The 27,546-nt window shown below is 34.8% G+C and overlaps 1 protein-coding gene across 7 annotated transcripts in view; it reads right to left on the reverse strand.

Moving 5' to 3' along the window:
• Positions 1-27,546, reverse strand: part of N4BP2 (NEDD4 binding protein 2) — an 81,585-nt gene that overhangs the window by 41,962 nt on the left and 12,077 nt on the right. For 5 of the 7 annotated variants that reach the window (XM_068543071.1, XM_068543068.1, XM_068543072.1 and 2 more), the window contains exons 3-7: positions 25,545-25,644; positions 12,412-12,494; positions 10,400-10,739; positions 5,256-6,393; positions 1,776-1,900 (exon numbers count right to left, since the gene is read on the reverse strand). In XM_068543071.1, coding sequence (XP_068399172.1) covers positions 1,776-1,900; positions 5,256-6,393; positions 10,400-10,625 — 1,489 coding nt within the window. In that variant the 5' untranslated portion in view covers positions 10,626-10,739; positions 12,412-12,494; positions 25,545-25,644. The remainder of the gene's footprint in view (positions 1-1,775; positions 1,901-5,255; positions 6,394-10,399; positions 10,740-12,411; positions 12,495-25,544; positions 25,645-27,546) is intronic. The other 2 variants (XM_068543070.1, XM_068543073.1) reach the window with 2 other exon arrangements.

The following is a 27,546-nucleotide window of genomic DNA, read 5'->3' on the forward strand; positions in this document are numbered from 1 at the left end:
CTTATAACTCAATAATAAAAAGACAAATAATTCAATTTAAAAATGGCAAAAGATTTGAATAGAAAGCTCTCCAAAGGAGATAAACAAGTAGCCAACAAGCACACAAAAAGATGCTCAACATCATCAGCCATGAGGAAAATGAAAATCAAAACCACAAGATACCACTTCACACCCACCAGGATAGCTATAATCAAAAAGATGGATAATAACACGTGTTGGTAAAGATATAGAGAAGTTGGAACCCTCATAAACTGCTACTGGGAATGTAAAATAGTGCAGCTGCTTTGGAAAATAGCTTGGCAGTTACTAAAAAGGTTAGACATAGACAGGTATGTTCATAGCAACATTATTCATAATAGCCAAAAAGTGGAAACAACCCAAATGTCCAGCAACTAATGAATGGATAAACAAAATGTGGCAGATCCATATAATGGAGTATTATTCAGCCATAAAAAAGAATAAAGTACTGATACTTTCTACAACATGGATGAACCTTGAAAACGTTACACTAAATGAAAGAAAGCCATTCACAATGACCACATATTATATGATTCTACTTGTATGAAATGTTCAGAAGAGACAAACCTATAGAAATAGAAAGTAAAGTAGTAGTTGCCTGGGGCTGGGAGAGAGTTGGTGAGAAATGAGGAGTGACTGCTAATGGGTATGAGGTCTTTTTGGAGTGATAAAAATGTTCTAAAATTGACTGTGGTGATGGTTGTACAACACTGAATATGCTAAAAACTATTTGATTCTTATCTCATTCAATAAAGCTTTTTAAAAAAAGAGTTCTGCCAATTAATTTCATATCATCATTGCTGCGGTTGTTGTCATAGAAAGGGCACACTGAACTACAGCTAAGCACTTTTCATTCTCATTTAACCTTTACAAGAATCCTGGGGGTTTAGTATTATTAAGCCCTTTTACAGATGAAGACACTGGGTCCTGGAGAATATAAATAACTTGCACAAGATCACACAGCTAGTAACTGGCAAATCCAAGATCGCTCTTCATCACATCACACTGTTTATTTTTGTGTTGGTATTCCTGAGTTTTCACTTTAGTATTTAGTTCAAGAATGAATATAGAAAAATGTAACAATGTCTAAAGATGACAAACTCAAGAGTAGCCTTCACAGTGCATTTATCATAAAAGAAACGCTAAGTAAAATATTGTCTATATGTCTTAATAAGAATTTCCCATATAAAACTCTATCCATAACTAAACATTTCATAATAAAACCATCTTCAGTGAATAGATAGTTGCACTAATAAAGAATTAAGGTTTTACCTATGATCTCCCTGCAGATTCAGTTTGAGGAGAGTCATTTTTACACTCACACTATCCTCTATAAAAATTAAGCCAATCTAGGAAAGACTAGTGATTAACAATGCAAATTCTATTTTAGGAAACAGGAACCAGAGCCAGAAAACTGTAACCATCTTGAGCTATTCAGAGACCAGCAAAGAAAATCTGACTTACTTCTGACAAGATACCCACTGACTAAATAAAACTTAAACATGTTATGCAATGTTCTAAGCTATTCTACAAAACTTAATTCTCATAACAACTCTATGAGACTAACTCTTTCACTTACTATGTAACATTAGAATTGTTATAGTTATAATTTAACCTATATTATATATAGTTATAATTTAGAATTAAAGATAATTATAACTTTTAAAAGTTATACGTCTCTCAAAATACAAACACGAAGTGGATTTTTTTCTTTATATTCCTCTTAATATTACACATCATCTGATGTCTATTCTTACCACGATTCTGGTTCCATTCATGTGCTTCTCCTAAGTATTTTACATCAAACTGGTATTGTCCATTTATGTAAAAATAGTCATCAGTACTAAGAATGACTCCACTTGGATTATCCTCTTGCAAAGTCCTGTGAATGATAAATGTAATTATTTTCATTAATCTTTCTTCTATTTAAATTCTCTCCTAATTTTTGTAAGGTCATAATCTGAATTAAAAATTCAAGTATTGGACTTCCCTGGTGGCTCAGTGGTTAAGAATCCGCCTGCCAATGCAGGGGCCACGGGTCTGATCCCTGGTCCAGGAATATCCCACATGCCACAGAGCAACTAAGCCCGTGTGCCACAACTACTGAGCCTGTGCTCTAGAGCCCGCGCACCATGACTACTGAATCCTGCGCGCCTAGAGCCCATGCTCCGCAACAAAGAGAAGCCACTGCAATGAGAAGCCTGTGCACCGCAATGAAGAGTAGCCCCCACTCGCCGCAACCAGAGAGAGCCCGCGTGAGGCAAAGAAGACGCAACACAGCCAAAAATAAATAAATTAATTTTTTAAAAAACCAACTTAAAAATCCAAATATTATTATTTAAAAGAATGAAAATATTTTATTATTAAAACAAATCACACTAGAGGGACTTCCCTGGTGGTCCAGTGGTTGAGAATACGCCTTCCAGTGCATGGGATGCAGGTTTGATCTCTGGTCAGAGAACTTAGATCCCACACGCCGAGGGGCAACTAAACCTGCGCGCTGCAACTACTGAGCCCGTGTGCTCTGGAGCCCATGCGCCACAACTAGAGAGAAGCCCGTGCACCGCAACAAAGAGCCCACGTGCCGCAACAAAAGATCCTGTGTGCCACAACTAAGACATGACGCAGCCAAAAACAGAATAAATAAATAAATAAAATATATATTAAAAAAAAATCACACTAGAAATCCTCTAAGCAGAAGTTTGACTCCCAGGAATACAGACCTGAGGCAAGGCTACTTTGCTTTATATACTATAAAGGTTTGAAAATTAACACATTTTAATTATCAAGAAAACCAGACAACTGAAAATGCTTCAGAACTCTTATCAGTCACAGGCAATCCCCTCATCTGGTCACTTGATACACACTGATCTACCTTACCCACTCTAAGTGGAAGGTCACTTCCCATTAGGTGAGTACCTTGATATTCAACCGATCTTCAAAAGTAGATGAAGCTCTTTGTATACTGCCATAAATTTAGTGAGTATGCCAAAAACATCCAAAAATATAATGTTAATAGACTATTAATTTAATCTGTTAAATTATACAAAGTTAAGATAGTTTTGTGGGGCTTTTCTGACATCTCTTTCTTTTGGCCATGCTGCGCAGGTTGCAGGGGATCTTAGTTCCCCAACCAGGGATCAAAGGTGTGTCCCCGGCGGTGGAAGCGCAGAGTCTCAACTACTGGACCACCAGGGAAGTCCCCCATCTCTCTTTCTTGACTCTGGAATTTATCTTCTATATAACTGAGATACATGCAAAAACTAAGCAAACAGAATCCATAGAGACATAACAATGCTACCCTCTTAACCATTTGTAAAATATCACCATTTATCCTCTCCTAAAACATGTTAAAATATTTCTAAAGTTAAAATATACTTTTAAATTAATTTTTATTGGAGTATAGTTGATTTACAATGTTGTGTTAGTTTCAGGTGTACAGCAAAGTGAATCAGTTATACATATATCCACTCTTTCTTAGATTCTTTTCCCATATTAAAATATACCTTTTGAATTTAATTTTTATTAGCATCTACTAAGTGCCAGGCACTGTTTTAAGCACTGAGCATACACCAGTGAATAAAAACAAACATTCTTGCACTCATGGAGCTTACATTCTGGTGAATGCTCACTTGATCCCACTTTCTAAGACTCCTACATTTATCCTCTTCTCTTTTATCTCCAAGTCTTCCCTTCTGACACTTTACTTCCTCTTTTCCCTTTAAACATGTATACATCTCAGCTATCTTTTAAAATCTTAACCACACTTTAAGGACCCCTTTTTCAACTATTACCCAACTTCTCTCCCTCCCTTAACTGCTTTAGTATAAATGCTTTTTTTAAGGTCTTAAGGTCTTCCACGTTCCCAGCGCAACAAAATTGTTTTTCAAGATATCCATTCATGACCTTCTTTCCAATAAATCCAAAAGCTGTTTTTCATCTTTCATTTTCCTTGGGCTTGCACACTAGCTTAATACTGTGGACTGTTCTCTCTGAGAAAACTCAGCTTCTATGTCTCTGTACTTCCCAGTTATTTCTCTCTATTCATTCAAAAATTATTAGTAAGCTCTGACTTTGTGACAAGCACTTCTTTCTCTTCGCAATCTCTAACTATAGCTGCCTCTGGCTCTAAGGCCTCTGAAACCTAGTTCTTCAAACAAATGTCACAGCACTATTACCTTCTAAGGTACAACCTTTTGTTCCAATCTTTCACAAAATGCAATATCATAACTGACTGTAACGTCTATAATATTAAATTAAAATGTTTTTTATTCTTGTGGTCATTAAATCAATGAGAAAGCCTATGTCTACAGAAGAATATACTTATAAGTGTATGAGTAGAATATGTGGATATTTATTGGAAAATAAATCCACACTAAGAAAGGACATTAAAAAAACAACTGAAAATGAGCTCATCAAGGCATACATACATATTCACTAATGCTAGATACACCCAGGATCAAATAGAAAAGACCCAGCTAAGAATAGAAGAGAGCAAAGAGTTAAAATTTGGAAGGAAAAGGGGAAAACTGGCAAATAAAATATATTAGATGTAAATATTCTGGAATTTAAAGAAGGGGGGGTAGGAGAAAACTTTGAAAACAGCACTCTTTAACAAGTGCCACTGAAAACACAACAAAGCTGCCTCTAACCTTGACTCTAGTCTCTCATACCAAGGCATCCACAACATTCCTTGATTACAAAAGGGACATAGATGGGTATTTGAGATAAAACAACTGAGAGTGCATTTTGCAAGAAATAAATCACTGAGAATTTGAAGTTCTCTATCAGTGGCTCATCCCATGTTCTTTCTTCAAATCATACATTTCTAAAACCTTATTTAACAACATGCTACACTTCCAAATCTCCAACTACCAGTAGAATTCTTGTGTATAAGACTTCCAAAATCAATTATGGCCCTTTATCTCTATAATCAAAGCTGAGTTCATCTTTCTCCCACTCAAGTTAGTTCTCTTCCACATGAACTTATTTGTTGATTTCACAAGTTCACAATCTTGGAATCATCTTTAATTTTTTCCTCTATTCTGTCTCTCAAAATATTCTGAGATGAAAGAATTCAATAAAAACTTCTAGAGAATACAGTGCTATTAGCTACAAAATTTAAAAAAAATTAGTAAACATCTCTATGAACTAAAAGTATTTCACATATTCATGCTGTTATAAATATTCAAGTTCACACATTACACTCTTTCTTTAAACTCAATTAAACCTCATACCTTGCCAAAAAAGATTTTCCTGATCCCGGAAGCCCTCTGAGAAGAACAAGAACTAGTCCAACATAAGATGATGTCTTCTTTCTTACAACCTGAGAAACTGGAGTTTCTTGTACCTGATAAGCACTTGTTCCCTCTTTATTTCTCCATCCCTTTGTTGGGGAAGTATGAGAAATAACCGGGGGTGGAAATGTATAGTTGACAGGTCTCCAGTGTGCAGCTGTGGTTACAACAGGAGCTACAAAGCCATGGTTTCCTTGGAAGAGGTCAAAAGCAGGAATCATTGGATTCCACATTGGTGGAGGGGGAGGAGGAGGCAGCAGTAGAGGGAGAGGGGTAAGTACTGGGCAGTAATTCACATCCTTCCCCTTTGGTGGCAGTTCAGTATGTTTGTGTGACTGGAAATTGAATTCTTCAGAAGGTACAAAAACATCAGGGACAGAAGATTTCTGATCTCCACCTGTACCTAGTAAACCAAGCCCCAGATTTTGCACAGTAAGGTTTAAAGGAGCCTGAAGTTCGTTGGCATCCAGATCTACAGGGGCTTGAGAGAACTGAGTCTCAACACACGCAGATTCTAAAAGCTCTTTCTGAATTTGGTTACTACAATCCACCATAGTGTCATTTGCTACATTTAAAGAACTACTGAGAAGAGAATCTTCCAATGCCAATGTGTTATCCTTTGTAAAACTTTTGGACTCATTTGAAAGTGAATGTGAAGTTAAGGAATTTGAACTCAATGTAGAGGCAGAACTCTCTACATTTTCACTGTTCAAATCCATATTTTGGGTAGAAAGAATAGGAGTTGTACTACTTGAATCTGAATTTATAAATGCACTGGGGTTACTAAAATTATTAACATCTCGCAAAGGCAAAAATGAGTATGCATGGTCATCAGGAGAAGAGTTCAATTTCTCAAAAGCATTCTGTATTAAGGAATCTAAGTCTTCAGTTAGCTGCATGTCCAAAAATGAATCCATTTTTGAATCTTCACTCTCTTCTTCAGGAGGACACTTTTCCATTATTTCACATCCCACTGCATCTACTTGGTTCTCAGAAGCAACGAAGCTTTTTGAAGGCGATTCTTCTATTTTAGCATCAGTGGCTGATAATTCTAATAGACAATCCATGGCATTTTCAACTGTACAACAACAAGAACGACAACAAAATATATCTGTATGTATTGAAAACAGTAAAATATAATTTAATTAAAATCCACATAAAATTATACTAGAATTCACACTGAATGAAATACAGAGAAATTTATAAATATTCAAGTCATTCCTTAAATTAATATTTTACTAATATATCAGTCTGTATTAGTGAAAGGTTTAAATTATGAAGACATGCAATGTTGTTACTTTCAAACAAACAGTAATAAACTAGGCTAATGAACTGCCATCAAGTAGATATTCTCTGATGAATTTATTGATTAAAAGTAAAAATATCTGTAATTATATACATTAGGGTTGTTTATAAAGATCCTAAAATCAGTTGATTTACTCAACAAATACTTACCTACTGCATGTCCTTTTAAGTATGAAGTATTTTAAGTACTCTCCTAGTAAATGTAATTTGTATATATGGTCCATGCTATGAATTTCACTTAATACAAAAAATACGTATGAGCATGTACTACGTATCAGACATACTTTGTACAAAGATGAATAAGACAGCTTTTAACTACACTCAAAGGATTTTTGCAGTCTAACTGAGGCAATTACAGATAATTACATTAGAAGACAATCACACTATAATATAATATAGGTTAAATAATGCACTCTTTTAATAATATACAAATGCCTTAACAGCCTTATAGGAGAGTAAGGAAAGATTTCACATAAGGTAATATGTGAACTGGGAGTCGAAGATCAAAAAGGAACTTGTCAGCCACAGAAGGGAAAGGCAAAGCCAGTCTTGAAAACACAAAGCATGTTTAAGGTATTAAGAGAAGTTTGTTGGAATGCGAGTACACAGTAGTATGGTGGGTAAGAGGAGATAAAACTGGAAAGGGAAATTGGGAAGGGTCCTGTATTTCATGGTAAGAAATATCAATTTTATTTTCTAAGGGAACTTGAAGGGAAACTACCTGTCATAGCATTTGGGCTAGATGCTTTGTCATCTCACTGAATCTTCAAATTATACTATGAGGTACAGTATTCCTAGCAAATAGATGAAGGAAATGAAGTTCAGAAAGTACATTAACTTAGCCCAAGTCACACAGATAGTAAGTGACAGAGCCAGGACTGGTATGTCTGACTCCAATGCTGAGCTCTTTCCCTTATAACATAAATACAGAGCCATTAGAATTATTAAGCATCAGAAATTTGAGGCTTTTTTATATTATTTTTGTGTTTTATCTTGTTTTGTTTTATGGAAGATAAATGTGGAAACAGCACAGCACAGTAGGTAAAAGCTCTGGTCAGGAGTCAGAACGACATTTAAATCCCTACTTGCTGGCAATAACACTTTGAACGAGTTACTTAACTTTCCTAAGCCTTGATTTTCTCATTTGCAATGTGTGGATAATAAAAGTACCTACCTCATAGTGTTGCTGTGAGGATTAAATGAGATAATCCATGAAAAAGGGCTGTGCACAAGGACTGGCACCTAGTAAGCACCCAATTTATGTTCCCTTAAGAAGAAAAACAAAGAGGGATTGGAGGGGGCAAGCCTGACAGAGAGACCAGTTAGAAGACTATAGCAATACTACAAAAGCTAGAAGCCCTAAACATGGAAAAAAGAAAAAAGAAAAGGGAAAAAAAGCAAATATAAGAGGTATTTCTAAGAAAAAAATCTATGTAATAGGAAAATCACAAAAGAAAAATATCAACCAAAAAAATTAATGTGTATATAATGAAAAAAACAGTATTAAGTAAAAATAAGTAAAAGATCAAACTATATCTATATAACACAAAAGAAAAGTTCTTTCATAGAATGTTGAAAAAAATTAAAACAATGGTATAAAACAATGAAAAGCACATGAACAATTCACACAAGAATTAATAAACAATCATACACAAACATGTTCAACATTTCTCTTTATCTTAAAAAAAATAGCATTAAGAAAAGGTAAAATCTTATTCCTAAAATCTTAAAATAATACCACTCAATGCTCAAAAGGCTGTGATGAAACTCCTATATTTATACAGTGCTGGTGTCATTACAAATTGGCACACCCTTTTTTTTTTTTTTTAGTAAAGTAAATTTACTTTTTTAAATTAATTTTTATTGGAGTATAGTTGATTTACAATGTTGTGTTAGTTCCTGCTGCACAGCAAAGTGAATCAGTTATACACACACATATATCTACTCTTTTTTAGATTCTATTCCTATGTAGGTCATTACAGAGTATTGAGAAGAGTTCCCTGTACAATACAGTAGATCCTTATTAGTTATCTATTTTATATGTAGTAGTGTGAATATGTCGATCCTAATCTCCCAATTTACCCCACCCCACCCTTTCCCACACTGATACCATATGGCACACCTCTTTAGTAGGCAATTGAGCAGTATGTTTCCAAGAGCCAAAAACTGTCCTAACCCTGTGATAGAAGAAAATAAAACTTTGGGACTGAGAAAAAAGCCAAAAGACAGAAAAGGTTATTTGTACCAAGGTGTTCTTTGCAATATTAATTATCCATGTAAAACTTAATTATAATTAAATAAATTAAAGCACAACAACCCAATGGAATATTAGAAAGCTATTAAAAATAAATATAAAGACTGCAGCCAACACTGAAAAAAATGCTTATGTTAGGTTAACTTTAAAAAGTAGAATATACAATTTCATCAATATTATTATTCAAACTACTCAAAACATCAGTATTTATGAACAAGGTGTAGAGAAGATCCTGGAAAAGAGAAATGTTTTTTGTTAGGATGTAAGGGTAATATATTTTCCTTGTAATTCTTCATTGCTATGTTAGTGTATGTGCAACAAATAAAGTTTAAACACATCAAAATTAGGAAATAAATGTTGAAGCCACAAGTAAAATTGTAAACACTATCATTTCTGAGCATCATGTGGACTGCTGAAAACTGGTTTTCTGTATATGTATCATAACAGGATAGATAAGATATGCTCACATCACAGACCATGGAATGTAAAAAAAATGGAAGTTTATCACATTACCAAAACTCCCTAAACCTAGAATAATTTTATCTTATACTAATCATGGCCAATAGCAATACTAAACATCAATATTTAATTTACTCATCAGTCAAATTTGATATGTATGTCTACAAACATACATCTAAACAATTTATTACAAGTCATTAATAACTTACTATACTGAAGACTTTATCAAAACAAACCAAAAAAACGAAAACTCAACCTTCACTGAAAAAGTCCTATGAGGTACATACTCTTATTATTCTCCTTAGCAGATAAGAAAACTGAAACCAGAGAGGTTAAGTGACGGAGCTGGAAATCCAACCTAGTTTTCTTGACTCCAAAGCCAATTTTTTGAAACCGCACTACTCTATTAGCCTCAATTCTTAATCAGCTCTCATTTCCACAATTATAATTACCTTTTCACTCAAAAAATATTTACTGAGATCCTACTGAGTCATTTGGTATTTGGGGGCTTGGAGACACAACAGTAAAACAAAAGTTTTTTAAATCCCTGTCTTTAAGGAGCTTACATTCTAGGTCAATGGTTCTCAACTGGGGATGATATTGCCCCCATGGGACATAAGATGATATATAGAGGCATTTTTAGTTGTCACAACTGGGGTAGCAGGGAGGAATGTGCTACTGGCAGCTAGTGGGTACAGGCCAAAGATGCTGCTGAACATCCTACGATGCACAGGAAAGCCACGCACAACAAAGAATTATCCGGTCCAAAACGTCATTAGTGCCAACCTGTTCTAGAGGGAAGATAAAAAGAAATAAAACATAGAATATGATATCTACATATACATCTTACACTTAGAACTGTACATTTCTTGAAAGAAGAAGCTAAGCTTTATTCTTCTTCATATCCCTCGTAATACCCAACTTATACCTTGCCCGCAGCAGATATTCAAAAAATGATGAACAAAATAGAAATAAGGTAGTCATTTTCTATATTACTACTGGTCATGGCATAGTACATGAAATCTTCTTATAAGATGCAAAGGGTTCAAACTAAACTTTTTCTCACCTTTGAAATCACATTCAGAAAGCATCAAATACACTACATCAGGATCCAGATCAGAAAACATCTCTGAGATACTGGTGAAGAGTTCTTCCTGATCAACTTTTGTCTCACACATGGAAGGAAGAGTAGTGGTTGGCTCCTCATGACTAGCAACACTGGATACAACTTCCTTAGAGTTTGTAGTCTTCCGAAAAGGATTTCCCCCAAGATTTTTCCTTCTCCTTGGCATTCTGACTTCCAAAACTAAAATGTTTCCCTTCTCTTATTTAAGATGTTTGATATTTAAGTCATACCTCAAAGAAAATAGGGTTAAATATCTTGCACAATCCAGCAGTAATAGGACCTAAAATAGAAAGCAAGTTGAAACACTCAGACTATAGTTATATTTCCATGTCTAAAATCGGAATGACATCTTTATTTAAGAAAGTACCATCAACTCTGGTGGCAGCAAAGCCAAAAAGCAGTCAAACAATTTCTCTCTCCAAAATATTCAAGTTTTTCAGGATTGAACATGTTAAAAATTAAGATATTAACAAATGTAATATATTTTCAGAACAGTGAGTACACTGTTTTAGTACAATTATTTCATTAAAAAAAAAAACAGTATTCATAATGAGAATGTCTACTGAACACCTATTTGGATGTCCAATAGGCATCATAAGCTTAACATGTCCAAAACTGAGCTCCTGATTACCTACTTCACACCTGTTCTTCCTAGTCTTTCCTATCTCAATTAATGCAACTCTATCCTTCCAACTGCTCAGGTCAAAAACCTTGGAATAATTCTTGACTCCTGTCCAACCCACATCCAATCAGTAAGCCAATTTTGTCAATGCAACCCTCAAAATGTATCCAGAATATGATCATTCCTCACCATTTCCACTGCTACCACAGTGGATTAGTATAAAAGTCTCCTCTAACTAATCTCCTTGCTTCCACCCTTGCCCCTTCAGTCATAACAACTAGAGTGACTCAGTTAAACCACAGGGTCAGATCATGCCTCTCTTCTGCTAAACTATCCACTAGCTTCCCATCTCATTCAGGATAAAAGCCAGAGCCCTTAAAAGGGCCTATAACGCAGACACTTTTTACTTCAGTGTTGTCATCCCTAATCCTCTTCCCCTTGCTCATGTCACTCCAGCCATACTTCGCCTCCTTCTTCTTCAAACATCAGCCATGCTCCCATCTCAGAACCTTTACATTTGGTCCCTTCTACCTAAACTAATATTATCCCAGGTATCTAAAAGATGTATTTCCTCCTATCATTACTACTATCATTACTCTATTGTTACCTTCTCAGCAAGTCAGTCGCCCAACAACACTTATCCCTTTTTCCTTACTTGAATTTTCTCCCTAAGATTTACCTTCTAACATAGTGTATGTTTCATCCATTTGTTTTATTTATGTATTGTATTTACTACCCATATTCCAGTAAAATGTAAGCTCCACAAGGGCAGGGGCTGATAGATCTGGAGAACTCTGACAATCTACTTGCTTTCTCCACTTGGATCTATTTAATAAACAATTCAAATGTAACACATCTAAAACCAAATGTCTGATATTTTCTCAAAAACCTGCTCTAACCATTTGGTCTGGCTACTGTCATCTTTCACCTGTATTCCTGTCTCCTAAATGGTCTCCCTGTTTCCACCCTTTGTCCCCTACAGTCTACTTTCAACACACCAGCCAGAATGATCTTCATACAACATATAAGTCAGAATGAATCAGGGTCTGCTTTAAATTCTCAAGTGGCTCTCCATATCACTCAGAGTAAAAGCTAAAGTTCTTACTATGGCCCGCCTCCCTTTTGGCCTTTAATATACTTTTCCCCAAGATATTTGCATTGCTAACTCTCTCACTCCTTCAAATCTTTGCCCAAGTGTCACATTCAATGATTTCTTCCTTGATTACCCAATTTAAAGTCATATCACCCATATCACTTTCTCTGCCCCAATTTCCCTTTCCTGCTAACCACCCATTGCCCTTAACACCTTCTAACATACTATAAAATTTACCTTTTAATTAAATTTATTGTGTCATAGCTCTCTCCATCTTCCAGGACTGCAATGTCAATATGGCAGCCACCAGCCACATGAGCCTATTTAAATTTAAATTAATTAAAATTAAATAAAATTACATTTTTATATATTAATATCAGATAAAGTTGAATTCAGAGCAAAAAAAAAAAAATCAGCAGAGATAGAGGACATTATATAATTATAAAGGATCAGTCTACCAAGAACACATAGCAACTCTAAATGTGTATGCACCAAACAACAGAGCCACTAAATAAGTGAAGCAAAAACTGACAAAATTGAAAGGAGAAAGAGACAAGCTCACAATTATAGTTAGAGACTACAATACCCCTCTCTCAATAAGAGTAAATAGACAGAAGATCAGCAAGGATACCGAAGAACTCAATAACACCATCCTTTAAGGATCTAATCAACATTTATAGAATACTACATTCAACAACAGCAGAATACATATCCTTTTCAAGTGCCCAAAGAACATATACCAAAATAGACCATATCCTAGGCTATAAAACAAACCTCAACAAACTTAAAAGAACTGAAATCATAGAAAGTATGTTCTCTGACCACAATGTAATCAAACTAGAAATCAATAAAAAAAGATAACAGGAAAATCTCCAAACACTTGGAACATAAGCAATATACTAAATAATCCATGGGTCAAAGAGGAAGTCTCAAGGAAAATTTTAAAATACACGGAAATGAATAAAAATGAAAATATACGATATCAAAATTTGTAGGACACAGCTAAAGCAGCAATGGCAGAAATTTATAGCAAATTTATAACTAAATGCATACATTAGAAAAGAGGAAAAGTCTCAAATCAATAATCTAAGCCCCCATCACAAGAACCTAGAAAAAGAAGAGCAAAATAAACCCAAAGCCAGTAGGAAAAAGGGAATAATAAAGATCAGAGAAGAAATGAATAAAACTAGAAACAGAAAAACAATCACTACAGACCCTGCAGACATCAAAAGACTAATAAGGGAATATTACAAACAAATGTACATGTGAAAGTTTGACATCTTCTATGAAATAGACTTATTTCTCAAAAACCACAAATTATCAAATTCACCCAACAGGAAATAGATAAAAGCTCTATGATTTTTAATGAAATTTAATTCACAATTTACAAATTCCCAAAAAAGAAATTCCAGGCCCAAATACCTTCAATGGAGAAGTTTACCAAACATTTTTAAGAAGAATTAACTAACCCTATATAATCTCTTCCAAAAATGGAAGAGGGAACCTTCTTAATTCACTTCATGAAGCCAGTATTGTTATCCAGACACCAAAATCAGACAAAGCCAGTTAAAAAAAAACAAAAACCTGCAAACCCATATACTTCCCAAATACAGACATAAAAATCCTTAACAAAATATTACAAATAGAATTCAGCAATTTATTTTAAAAGAATTATACACCATGATTAAGCGAGGTTTATTCCAGGGATACAAGGCTGGCTCAATGTTTAAAAATCAATATCCCACCCATATTAACAGGATAATGAAGAAAAACCACAATTGTATCAATGAACGAAGAAAAAAGTGACAAAATTCAACACCCATTCATGATAAAAGTTACCAAAAAATAGGAATATAAGAGAACTTCCTCAACTTGATTAAGAGCATCTACAAAAACTCTACAGATAACATTTTATTTAATAGTAAAATACGATATGCTTTCCTCCTAAGACTGAGAACAAAGCGAGGATGTCTACCCTCACCACTCTTATTAAAGATAATGCTGGAAGTTCTAGCCTGTGAAGTAAGAGAAGGTAAGGAAATAAAAGACATACCGATTCAAAAGGAAAAAATAAAACTGTCCCTATTTGTAGATGACATAGCTATCTATGTTGAAAATCCCAAAGAATTGACAAAATCTCCAACATATAAGTGAGTTCAGCAAAGCGCAGGATACAAGATAAACACACAAAAGCAACTGTATTTATATATTCTACCAATGAATACATGGGCACTGTAATTAAAAATACAATATGACTCACAAATGCTCCAAAAAATGAAATATTCTGATATAAATCTAACAAAACATATACAAGGCTTGTATGCTAAAAATACAAAATCATGACGAAAAATATCAAAAATGTAAATGAATGGATTCATGGGCTGTTAGACTCAATACAGTAAAGATGTCAATTCTCCCCAAATTGATATACAGGTTTAACTCAATTCCTATCAAAACACCAGCAAAGATTTTTTGTGGATATGGACAAGATTATTCATAAATTTAAATGGAAAGACAAAGGAACTAGAATAGTTAAAACAATTTTGAAAGAGAATAGAGTCAGAGGAATCAGTCAACTCAATTATAAGACTTGTTATAAAGCTAAACTTATCAAGACTGTATGGTATCAGGGGAGGGACAGGCATATAGATCTGAGAACAGATTATAGATTTGGAAACAGATGAGAGAACCCAGAAATAGACCAGCATGAATATGCCCAACTGACTTCTGACAAAAGTGCAAAAGCAATTCAATAGAGAAAATACAGCCTTTTCAGTAAATGGAACTGGAGCAAGTAGACATCCACGGATAAAAAAAATAAACCTTGACCTAAGTCTCACACTTTATTAAAAAAAATAATAATAACTCAAAATGGATCAAGGAGGGTACTCTGTTCAATGTTATGTGGCAGCCTGGATGGGAGGGAAGTTGGGGGGAGAATGTATACATGTATACGTATGGCTCAGTCCCTTTGCTGTGCACCTGAAACCATCACAACACTGTTAATCAGCTATACTCCAATATAAAATAAAAAGTAAAAAAAAGAAAAAAAAATGGATCAAGGACTTAAATCCATAAAACCATAAAACTTTTAGAAAAAAAAAGAAGAAAATCCAGGATCTAGGGCTAGGCAAAAACACCAAAAGTATGACCCATAAAAGGAAAAACTGATAAACTGTACTTCATCAAAATTTAAAACTTTTGCTGTGAAGAACCTTGTTAAGAGGATGAAAAGAAGAGTGACAGACTGAGAGAAAATGCTTGCATACCATGTATCTAACATAGGACTAGTATCTAAAATATATAAAAGAACTTTATCAAAACTCAAAAGTAAAACCAGGGATTTCCCTGGTGGCACAGTGGTTAAGAATCCACCTGCCAATGCAGGGGACACGGGTCCCATCCCTGGTCTGGGAAGATCCCACATGCCGCACAGCAACTAAGCCCATGTGCCACAACTACTGAGCCTGTGCTCTAGAGCCCACGAGCCACAATTACTGGGCCCACACACCACAACTACTGAAGCCCGTGTGCCTAGAGCCCATGCTCTGCAAGAGAAGCCACCACAATGTGACGCACGTGCACCACAACAAAGAGTAGCCCCGCTCGCCGCAACTAGAGAAAGTCCACACACAGCAATGAAGGCCCCACGCAGCCAAAAATAAATAAATTTTTAAAATAAATAAATAAATTGATTAATTAAATCAGAGGGGGGAAAAAATAACAAATAATTCAGTTAGAAAATGGGGGGAAAAAAACAGAAAAAAACATAACACCAAAAGGATATACAGATGACAAATAGGCACATAAAAGATTTCAACATCATTAGCCATTAAGTAAATGCAATTTAAAACTACAATGAAATACTACTTACACATCTATTAAGTTGGCTAACATAAAGAATAATGACAACACCAAATCCTGGCAAGGATGCAGAGAAACTGGATGGCTCATATGCTGCTGATGGGAATGTAAAATGGTAAAGCCACTCTGGACAACAGCTTGGAAGTTTCTTAAACTAAACCTGCAACTACCATACAATTAAGCAATTGCACTTCTGGGCACTTATCTCTAAGAAATGAAAAATTATGTTCACCCAAAAACCTGCACACAAATGTTTGTAGCAGCTTTATTCACTATAACCAAAAACTAGAAAACAGTTCAGATGCCCTTCAATGGGTAACATGGTTAAACAAACTATGTTACTTCCATTCATGAGGTATTAGTCAGCAATAAAAAGAAATACACTATTGATACACAAGACCTGGATGAAATTCCAAAGAATTATGCTGAGTACAAAAAGTCAATCCCAAAAGGCTATATACTGAATGGTCCCCACTTATTTAACATTCTTGAAATGACAAAATTATAGAAATAGAGAACAGATTAGCGCTTGTCAAAGGTTAAGGAGGAGGAAGGAGAGGGTAGTAGTAGGTGTGGCTATAAAAGGGTAATTTGAGGGACTCTTGTGGTGATGGAAATGTTCTATATCTTGACTGTATTAATGTCAATATCCTGGTTGTGATGCCATACTAAGTTTTGCAAACATGTTTCTTTCATTGAGGGAACTCGGTGAAGAGCACAGGAGATTTCTCTGTATTATTTATGACAGCTGCATGTGAATCTACAATCTCAAAAAGTTTAATTTTGAAAAAAAGGATGTAACATTAAAAATTCAGTTCCTCAGTCACACTAGTCACATTTCAAGTGCTCAATAGCTACATGTGGGGCTTCCCTGGTGGTGCAGTGGTTAACAATCTGCCTGCCAATGCAGGGGACATGGGTTCGAGCCCTGGTCTGGGAAGATCCCACATGCCGCGGAACAGCTGGGCCCGTGAGCCACAACTATTGAGCCTGTGCGTCTGGAGCCTGTGCTCTGCAACAAGAGAGGCCGCGATAGTGAGAGGCCCGCGCACTGCGATGAAGAGTGGCCCCCACTTGCCACAACTAGAGAAAGCCCTCGCACAGAAACGAAGACCCAACACAGCCATAAATAAATAAATAAATAGTCATAGTAATAAATGAATACTTGCCCATTAGCACAAAAAAAAAAAATAGCTACATGTGGCTAATGACTATCATACTGCACAGTTAACTTTTCCGTAAGTTCTACTGGACAGCACTGTTCTAGAATATAAGTTCCATGGGGCAAGTGAATATCCCATTTTAGGAAGTTAAGAAGCTTTATATACAGAAAAGTACAAATTGAAGGTCATAAAGAAAAAGAAGTACGAACACATCTAGCCACATTTAAATGTAAAATACCTGTATATCAAAAAAAAAAAAAAATTTACAGGAAAATGGCAACTCTTTCCAATTCCTCTCCTTCCATTCCTTCTTAAACAGGATTTTGCCCCCACCATTTCCACCACTACACTAACAACTGCTCATATCTAAAACACCAGTAACCTACGTCAATGATAAAAGTCAAAGACAAAAGGTCTAATCCACCGGGAAGATGCAGCAATTCTAAGTTTGCATTCAACTAGTGAAAGCCCTCTCTCGGTAACTATTAGAACAAGGAGGTCCCCACCACAGACACACAGAGGAGAAGGAGGAGGCGGAAAAAGGGAGAGAAAAAACAGTAAGGCCATAAAAGATTTGAGCCATACGATAAGTATAACGACTTAATATCTATACAACACTGGACCCAATAACCACAGAATACACTTTATTTTCAAGTACACATGGAATTATGCTAGAAATCAGTAGCAAAATTATAATTAGAAAACCCAATTACTTGAAAATTAAGAAATACACGTTTATACATCAAAGAAGAATTCATGATGATTACATACTAACTAAAATTAATTTTAAAAATAATTATTATCGATTAGAAAATATTTTTAACCAAATAAAAATGTTACATATCCATACTTGTGAGAAACAAAGTCACGCATAGAAGAAGAGCATACAAATGCATATATTAGAAAAGAAGAAGGGCTAAAAAAATAAATGATCTAAGCATCCAAAAAACAGTTGGAGGGAAAAAAACAGCAAATCAAACCCAAAGAAACTAGAAAGAAGGAAATAATAAAGAGCAAAGAGAAAACAGAAAACAACTATACAGTACGGAGGATCGAAAAAGTCAAAAGATGGTTCCCTGGAAAAAAAAACAACACAAGAATAAATCACTGGCAAGAGTGATCAAAAAAAGAGAGAAAAGGCACAAACAACCAATACCAGAAATGAAAACAGAGACATCAATGTCAAGCCCACGGACATTTAAAAAAAAGAGATGAATCTTGTCTTACAAGACTCTCATTATCTTAAGACTCTGATGCATCTCTTTAGGAGTCCAGTATATGTCTATATACAATTTATGGAAGAAATTTGCTTCCTTGTCACCTGTTAGTTTGAAATTAATGAATAAATTCTTTGTCTTGGTTGTAAAAAAAAAAAAGAGATGAAGATATCGTAAACAATTTAACATCCATAAATTTTAAACTTTAAATGAAATGCACATATTATTTTTTAAAAAACAAACATCATACCATACCAGATATAAAAAAAAAAACAACTGATACTTCTGTATCTATTAAAGAAATGAAATCTGTAACTTAAAACCTTCCCATATAGAAACTCCAGGTCTACATGGCTTCATCAATAAATTCCACTACAGGGACTTCCCTGGCGGTCCAGTGGTTAGGACTCCACTCTTCCACTGCAGGGGGCTCGGGTTCCAGCCCTGGTTGGGAACTAAGATCCCGCATGCCAAGTGGCATGGCCAAAAAAATTTTTTTCTAGTTTTTTAAAATAAATAAATTCTAGGCTTCCCTGGTGGCACAGTGGTTAAGAATCCGCCTGCCAATGCAGGGGACACGGGTTTGAGCCCTGGTCCGGGAAGATCCCACATGCCGCGGAGCGGCTGAGCCCATGAGCCACAACTGCTGAGCCTGCACTCTAGAGCCCGAGAGCCACAACTGCTGAGCCCACATGCCACAACTACTGAAGCCCACACACCTAGAGCCTGTGCTCTGCAACAAGAGAAGCCACCACAGTGAGAAGCCCGTGAAGAGTAGCCCCCACTCGCCGCAACCAGAGAAAGCCCGCAAGGAGCAACGAAGACCCAACGCAGCCAAAAATAAATAAATAAGTAAATTTATAAATAAATAAATAAATAAAATAAATTCCACTAAATAATCTAATACCAATCTTATACAAACTTTTCCAGAGACTAGAAAAAGAAGAAACACTTCCCAACTCATTTTATGAGATCAATATAACCTGATAACTCTGCAAGGTTATTAAAAGAAAGAAAAATTACAAGCCTATTTCACTCATGAAAATAGATACAAAATTCCTAAACAAAATATTAAAGTAGTAATACATAAATTATGAGTGATGTTACATAAAATACAAAAATTATATTAGTGACTGATAAGAATAATGCATCATTAATCTGAATTTATTTTAAGAATATATGGTTGTCAAAATATTTGAAAGTCAGGCTTCCCTGGTGGCGCAGTGGTTAAGAATCCGCCTGCCAATGCAGGGGACATGGGTTCGAGCCCTAGTCTGGGAAGATCCCACATGCCGCGGAGCAACTAAGCCCGTGCACCACAACTACTGAGCCTGCGCTCTAGAGCCCGCAAGCCACAACTACTGAGCCCACACGCTGCAACTACTGAAGGCCGCACGCCTAGAGTCCGTGCTCCACAACAAGAGAAGCCACTGCAATGAGAAGCCCATGCACCACAACGAAGAGTAGCCCCTGCTCACCGCATCTAGAGAAAGCCCACGCGAGCAACAAAGACACAACACAGCCAAAAATAAAATTAATTAATTAATTAATTTTAAAAATATATTTGAAAGTCAACCAATGCAATTCCTGATATTAACGAAATAAAGAAGAAAAGTCATATAATCAACTACATTGTACCAGAGCTCATGGCCAGAGCATTAAGACTTGAAAAGGAAATAAAAGTTTTAAAGATTGGAAAGGAAGAAATAGAACCGTCGTTATTCACAGACACTAAAATTGAGTGCATATGAAATCCAAAAGAATTTACAGATTATCTGTTGGATTACCCAGATAATTTAGCAAGGTTGCCAGACTGTAGATCTCTTTACATTGAGAAAATAAAATTAAATCTAATGGTCTAGACCTATTAGCTGCATTTACTCAGCTGATAAATCCCTCCTCCAAAGAACCTTTTAACAATATTATCTTCTTCTCAGGACAGTGCCACTCTCAGGATTTCCTCATCACTCAATTTGGAAACAGTGGAGCGTTTCCAGGCTTACCCACTCCTTTGGTGATCTCACCATGGCTTTAAACACTAACAAAATGCTAACTAATTTACATTTCCAATCTGCACCTCTTCCCTGACTCCATACCCACACCAAACTACCCACTGAACATCTCCACTTTGTGTATCCAATAGACATCTCAAGCCAAGCGTGTCTAAGTGATCTTCTGATCCTCCACTGCAGACCCACCTAACTACAATCCTCTCAACTGCAGCAAGAGCAGTTTCCAGTTGCTGAGGCCAAAAAAACTGAGTCATTTTTGCCTCCTCTTTCCCTCACACCTCATGTCTAATCATTCAGCAAATCTTGCCATTTCTAAATGCAATGTATATTCAGATCATGTGGTAACTCTATGTTTAACCTTCTGAGGAAGTGCCAGACTGTTTCCCAAAGTGGCTGCACCATTTTCAATTTCTACCAGTATTGTATGGGGATTCCCATTTCTCTACAATCTCACCAACCCCTGTTATTGTCCCTCTTTTTGACTATGGCCATCCTAATGGTATCTCATTGTGGCTTTAGCTTGCATTTCCCTAATAACTAACGTTGACCATCACTTATGTGCTTATTGGCATTCGCATATCTTCTTTGAAGAAATGTCTATTCAGATCCTTTGCCCATTTTTAAATTTAAGGGTTACTTGTCTACATTACTGAGCTTTAAGAGTTCCTTATATTTCTGGATACAAGTCCTTTATCAAATATAAAATATTTTCTCCCATTCTGTGGGTTGTCTTTTTCAATTTCTTGATGGTGTGCTTTGAAGCATATTTTTTATCTTGATGAATTTATTTATTTTTTTGTCATTTACACTTTTGGTGTCCTATCTAAGAAACCATTGCCTAAACCAAGGTCACAAAGATATGTGCCATGCTTTCTTCTAAGAATTTTGTAGTTTTAGCTCTTACATTTAGGTCTTCAATCCATTTTGAGTTAATTTTTGTATATGGTGTAAGACAGGGGTCCAAGTTAATTCTTTTGCATGTGGATATCCAGATGTCCCATCACCATTGGTTGAAAATACTATTCTTTCCCCATTGAATGGTCTTGGTACCCTTGCTGAATATCAACTGACCATGAGAATAAGAGTTTACTGCTTGACTCTCAGTTCTATTTCATTCATCTATATGTCTATTCTTATGCCAGTATCACACTGTCCTGATTATTGTGCTTCGCAGTAAGTCTTAAAATTAGGAAATGTGAGTCTTCCAACTTTGTTCTCCTTTTCCAAGACTGTTTTGCAATTCCGGGCCCCTTGCATTTTCCATGTGAAATTTAGAGTCAGCTCGTCAATTTCTGCAAAGTCAGACAGTACACTGACAGGGACTGCATTGAATCAGTAGATCATAAGTCAAATCAGGTCACTCCTTTGCTTTAAAACCTCCAATAGCTCTGCATCTCATGCAGAGTAAAAGCCCAGGTTCTTAAAACGGCCTAGTTACAATCCTAAACAGTCTGGTTCCCTAATAACTCTCTCTAATCATTTCTTGCTACTCTCCCTCTTGCTCTTTCTTAAACTCACCCAGTACTCTCCTGCTTCACTGCCCTTACACTTGATTCATACCCAGAAATGCACTCCTCCCCACCCCCCAGATATGTATCTGACTTGCTTTTTACAAGACTTTACTCATGGCACCTTTGTAATGAGGCTTTCCCTAACCACCCAGTGTAAAATCGTGCGCACACAAAGAGTTCTCTCCATCTCCCTTTCATTATTTTTTGCTTCAAAGCAGTTATCACTCTATAATTTAGATGTTTATTTTGTTTAATGCCTGTATACCCTGAAACTAAAAGTAAGCTCTTTGAAAAAAAATGTTTTTGTCAATTCTGTTCACTCCTGCATTGCCATCACTAAACTATAGTAAATATCAAAATTAAATACCAATACTAAAACAATGTCTAACACATAGTAAGCACTCAATAAATTTCGTCTGATGAATAAAGGATTAAGGCAGGGAAAAAGAACCAAGAACAAGAAAGCAATATGTACAGAATTCTAAGAAGAAACAGAAATACTCAATAAACATTAAAAAGTTTAACCCCTTAATAAAACCAAATTAAAAGAGATAATATAGGATTAAAACATTTTTATATTGCCTATTAAATAAAACATAATTTTTTAAAATGACAATAGCCAGTGTTAGCAAGGCTAGAGTAAAATAAAAATTCTTATACATTGTGATGAGTGTAAACTGGTATACCCTTTCTGAAAAGCAAAATGGCACTGACTACGTATCAAGAAATTTTAGGTTACTTATATTTTTTGACCCATTTTTTTGATTCTACTTCTAGGAACTCATCATAAAAAATGATCACAGATTTACATAAATATTTATATAGAGATGTTCAAAATACTGTAACTTTTTACAAAGAAAAATGGAAAACAACTAAATATTTGGTGAGAAAGAAATGATAAAAAACTTTCTGATGATGGTAAGTACAATGTATTAAATACTTAACATATGCCAGCTAGAATGTTAAGATCATGATTTTACTTAATTCTTAAAACAGTAATTAACATTATGCCTATTTCACAAGTAAGAAAACTAAGGACTAGAAAAAGTAAGTTATCAGGCTTAAGGCTCTTAAGTAGCAAAACTGGGATCTGAACCCAGGTTTGTTAGACTCTACTAGATACAATATCCCTGTAGATTCATAAGATGGAATTTTATACAGCCATTAAAGACTATATTTTGGATAATATTAACTAGACTTTTTTTAAAAACTATGTTAAAAAAGAAAGCAAGACCCAAAACTGAATATAATTTATACAGACACCTAAATGGGACTGGACTATATTAGATTGGAGAGGAAATCCTGGGTAATGGTAACTTTATTTTTAACTACTACTTTTTTAATCTACTTTTTATAAACTACTTTTTGCATTTTCCAAATAATCTATAATATATACATTCTTTCATCATCACGGGAAAAAACAACCACTATTATCAATTAAAGCTGAATCTTGGACTTCCATATACACTTCCTCCAGCTTGCAAACTATATATCCTTCCACCCCTTTTTTTATTGTGCCTACCTATATGGAAAAGGATCTAAACATATAGGCAGTTTAAGTAACCAACCGGTATAGGGAAGAAACTCTTAAGTATAAAAACATACATAGCTGACACTACCTCCCAATCGCTCTGTAGATTCAGTTTACTTCAATCCTATTTATTCACTTAAGTAATGTTCACACTTAACTTTTATCACCTGATCTTATATATCTTCATTTTTCCATAAAGAAGGCCTCATTAATACACTAGTTTAAACAAGCTTGTGTAGCTTCTTCATATACATACCTGACCTAAATATTCTAAAAGGATATGGGAAATTAGGATGGGTAAGAAGGTTTGATATATTATGGAGAAATGTGAAAGGGCTGGTTCTCAAATGAAGAACCTAAAAACAAATAATATAAATTGTTATTAATAGTGATACCATGAATATATATATAAATTTCATATACACATTTTCCAAGCTCTTCTACCTCTATTATTCAGTTTTAACCTGAGAGAAGCTAACCAATACATACTTGCTCACAGATTATCATTAAAATATTTCAGCATGATAAGCAGAGGTCTTATTAACTCTAGTTCTTTTTTTTTTTTTAACAGATAAGGATATATGTTCTTTTAACCATTAAAAAAAAATTCAGGGTGAACATGAACTCTATAAATAGTAGTAGAAGTGAACATGAACTCTAACAGTGGTATGGTAATGGTCAGTACTGCCATTAAAGTGGATACACCAATAAACACCACTTCAGGAAAAAACTTTCCTACTAAAAACTACATCATCAACACAGTCCAAACACTTAAAAATTTTCCTGTATCATTTTATGAATAAATCTGTTACATGCATATATTATAAGGGCTAGTAATTTTAAAGAACTTACCTTTATGGAAAAATATCTAGAAATAAATTTCTATAACAGTCAAGAAAGATATTCTATTTAATACTCAATATCAACCATCTAGAAATAACAGGCCTAAGAAAACTGATACTAACAATCAAATATATCAATAGTATTTTAGCTCTTTAAAACCACCATAAAAGGAACGAAAACAAAAATCATCTCTCTATAAGGAACATATAGGGAAGTCAGAAGACTCAAACATGGCACAATCCCAGACAAGATCAGAAAACATCTCTCTCAGAAACAATTGCTACCAAGAGCCAATACAATCAATCTTTACTGGGGATTAAGTTACCTACAAGATGATTTTAAGTCTACTGCTTGATAAGCTGAAGGTAGATACTAAATCTCATCAAGGTACCAAAGGGTGTGTCACTAAAAAAGACAGTATTTATAGAAAATGTAACCAAATTAAGGTAACCAATAATCTTAAAATGCACCCATCATAAGAACTATTATAAGTAATAACTGAAGACATACTATTGATAAAGAATGGTTAAATAAATCATGGCAAAAAAACAAACAAACAAACAAACAAAAATCATGCTTTGGAATACTATGCAGCTATGAAAAAGTTGAAGGTATAATGTAGAAACCAGAAAGATCTCTGAGACATATTCTTAAGGGGAAAAGCCAGTTGCTGAACCGTATACAGCTTTGGGCCAAAGAATGTCAGGAAGTGTATTTCTCTACAATTCTTCAACACTTTCTATATTCCTTCATTACTTACTACCAGTACTCATCTTCCTTAGATATTTTAGATTCTCACATTGTTGGTTTTACTGACATATTTTCATCTGTATGTGTTTATTTCCCCAATTAGCCATGTTCCTTGAGAACACAGATTATGATACATACTACTCCAATTTGGGATTTAGTCATAGTCCCATCCATAAAATAGGTGCACAAAAAATATTTGTGGATGGCTAAAATATGTAAAATATGAAGGAGTGAGAAGTGGTATTTTAGAAGCAAAGACACCAAAACACACATTAAATGGGAAAACCATAATACAGTTCTTTAGACTTCTTGGGTCAGCATGTTTTATGCAACCACAAGCTCTTTGAGAAATTCTAGTAACAAAATATGTGATTACATTTTCCTTCTTATGAGAGATTTCTTTAATCACTCAAATATGTAAATAAAAGCTTGAAAACCTATGTGTAAAATATACTCACTCTAGACTTTAATAAACTTACCATCTGTCTATCACTGATGCTATCAATGTGCTTATTAAGGCCACAGTTGACACCTGCAAACTCTACAGCTCTTCCTGTTATCCAACATAATGTCTTCTTACTATTAAAAAAAATGTAAATTATGATATATTATATACATATGTAACAAAAGCAAATTTATATCAAACAGTAATCCCAAATGAAATCAAAGTCCAAAATATATACAATATTTATAATATAGATACATATCATATTCCAAAGAGAAAAACCACAAAGTAAAGAAAAAAGACCGACTTAATCCACCGCCATTAGAGGTGACTATTACACTCTGGAAATGGTTATATAAAGGGAAAGAACTAAGCATTTATTCTGCCTTTTAAGTAGAACATTATTTCAAGGCAACAAAATAGCCCTAATTGATGAGGGAAACCTTCTTTATTGAAGACTACTATGTAATAGGATCTAAAACTAATTACCATATCGTAAACCATAATTAAATAGCTGATCAAGAATCACCAACAATCATCAATGAAGGCTAAAATCATTAGGTGAAAGGTTGATAGAGACATACCTGGTGCCAAAGTACCATGCCACAGATTATTTGCAAGATATAAAAAGACAAACATAATTTTACAATAAAACGATCTGGTTGTCATCACCTTGGCCTGGTGATCAAACACAGCATCCAAATGGTGGGACAACTAAACATTACATGCCTGTAAGTGAAACAATATGAGTACACAGCATTGCTAAATGAACTACTCTTCCAAAAATGTTTAACCTGAATCTGAAACACCTTTAAATTTCACTCCCAGTTTATATGAAATATAGGGGATAGAGGAAAAAGTTATACTGACCATGAAGAAACTAACAGCAATACAAAATGTCAGACATTCTCAACAGAGCCAACAAATCTATATTATGGGGAGGAGGAGGGAGGGTGGTAAAGGGTGTGGGTAGGTTAGAGACAGTTCTATAATTAAAAAAGACTCAAGAGACAGCCAGATACAATGGGTAGCTCTTGACTAGATTTTCTATTTTTTTTAAAGGCAATAAAAGATGTATTTGGAACAATTAGAGAAATCTGAATATGGTACAAGTATTATATATTAGGGAATTATTAATAATTTTGCTAGGAATGATAATGGTTTTGTGGTTATATAGGAGAATATCCTTTTTCTGGAAGATATGTCAAAGATAATACGTCTTATGAATTTTTAAAAGAGTAAATTTCAAGCTAAATCCTTAAATGAAATTATCAAAGTTCAAAATATATATAACATTTATAACACAAATGTATAGTACACAAAAAGAAAAAAACCCTCATTTGTCACCATTTACTTTTAAAACGCTCAGGAAATTTATATATACATAGAAATATACAAATATATAAAGCAAATGTAGCAAAATATTAGTAATCATTAAATCTAGGAGGTGGGTTTACATGAGTTCAATGTACTAGTCTACTTTTCTATATATATGTCCATGTATTTTGCTAATAAAATTTTTAATATGTACCATGCTTCAAGTAAACTGGTTTGTTTACCTCTACAAAGTAAAAAATCCTTTTTAAATTCAAATACCAACCCTTAATTTGAAATTCTGAATTCAAATATACCAAGTTTTAATAAAAGCAGGGCACACTCCATATTTTAAAGGTTATATCTGGTTACATATGTGTTCTAAGAAAAAGAAAAATTCAATCATGTGGTAAGGGAAGGAAGAAAATGAAAGAAAATTTTTTAAAGGATAAAAATCAAGAGAAGAACCCCAAATAGCCAAAGCAACCTTGAGGGAAAAAAAAAAAAAAAAGTTTTAAGTTATTGTGGGGACTTCCCTGGTGGCACAGTGGTTAAGAATCCACCTGCCAATGCAGTGGACATGGGTCCAGTCCCTGGTCCGGGAAGATCCCACATGCTGCAGAGCAAATTAGCCCGTGCGCCACAACTACTGAGCCTGCACTCTAGAGCCCGCGAGCCACAACTACTGAGCCCACACGCCTAGAGCCCGTGCTCTGCAACAA

Source organism: Eschrichtius robustus, chromosome 4 (assembly GCF_028021215.1).
Source record: "Eschrichtius robustus isolate mEscRob2 chromosome 4, mEscRob2.pri, whole genome shotgun sequence".
Classification (NCBI taxonomy): domain Eukaryota; kingdom Metazoa; phylum Chordata; class Mammalia; order Artiodactyla; family Eschrichtiidae; genus Eschrichtius; species Eschrichtius robustus.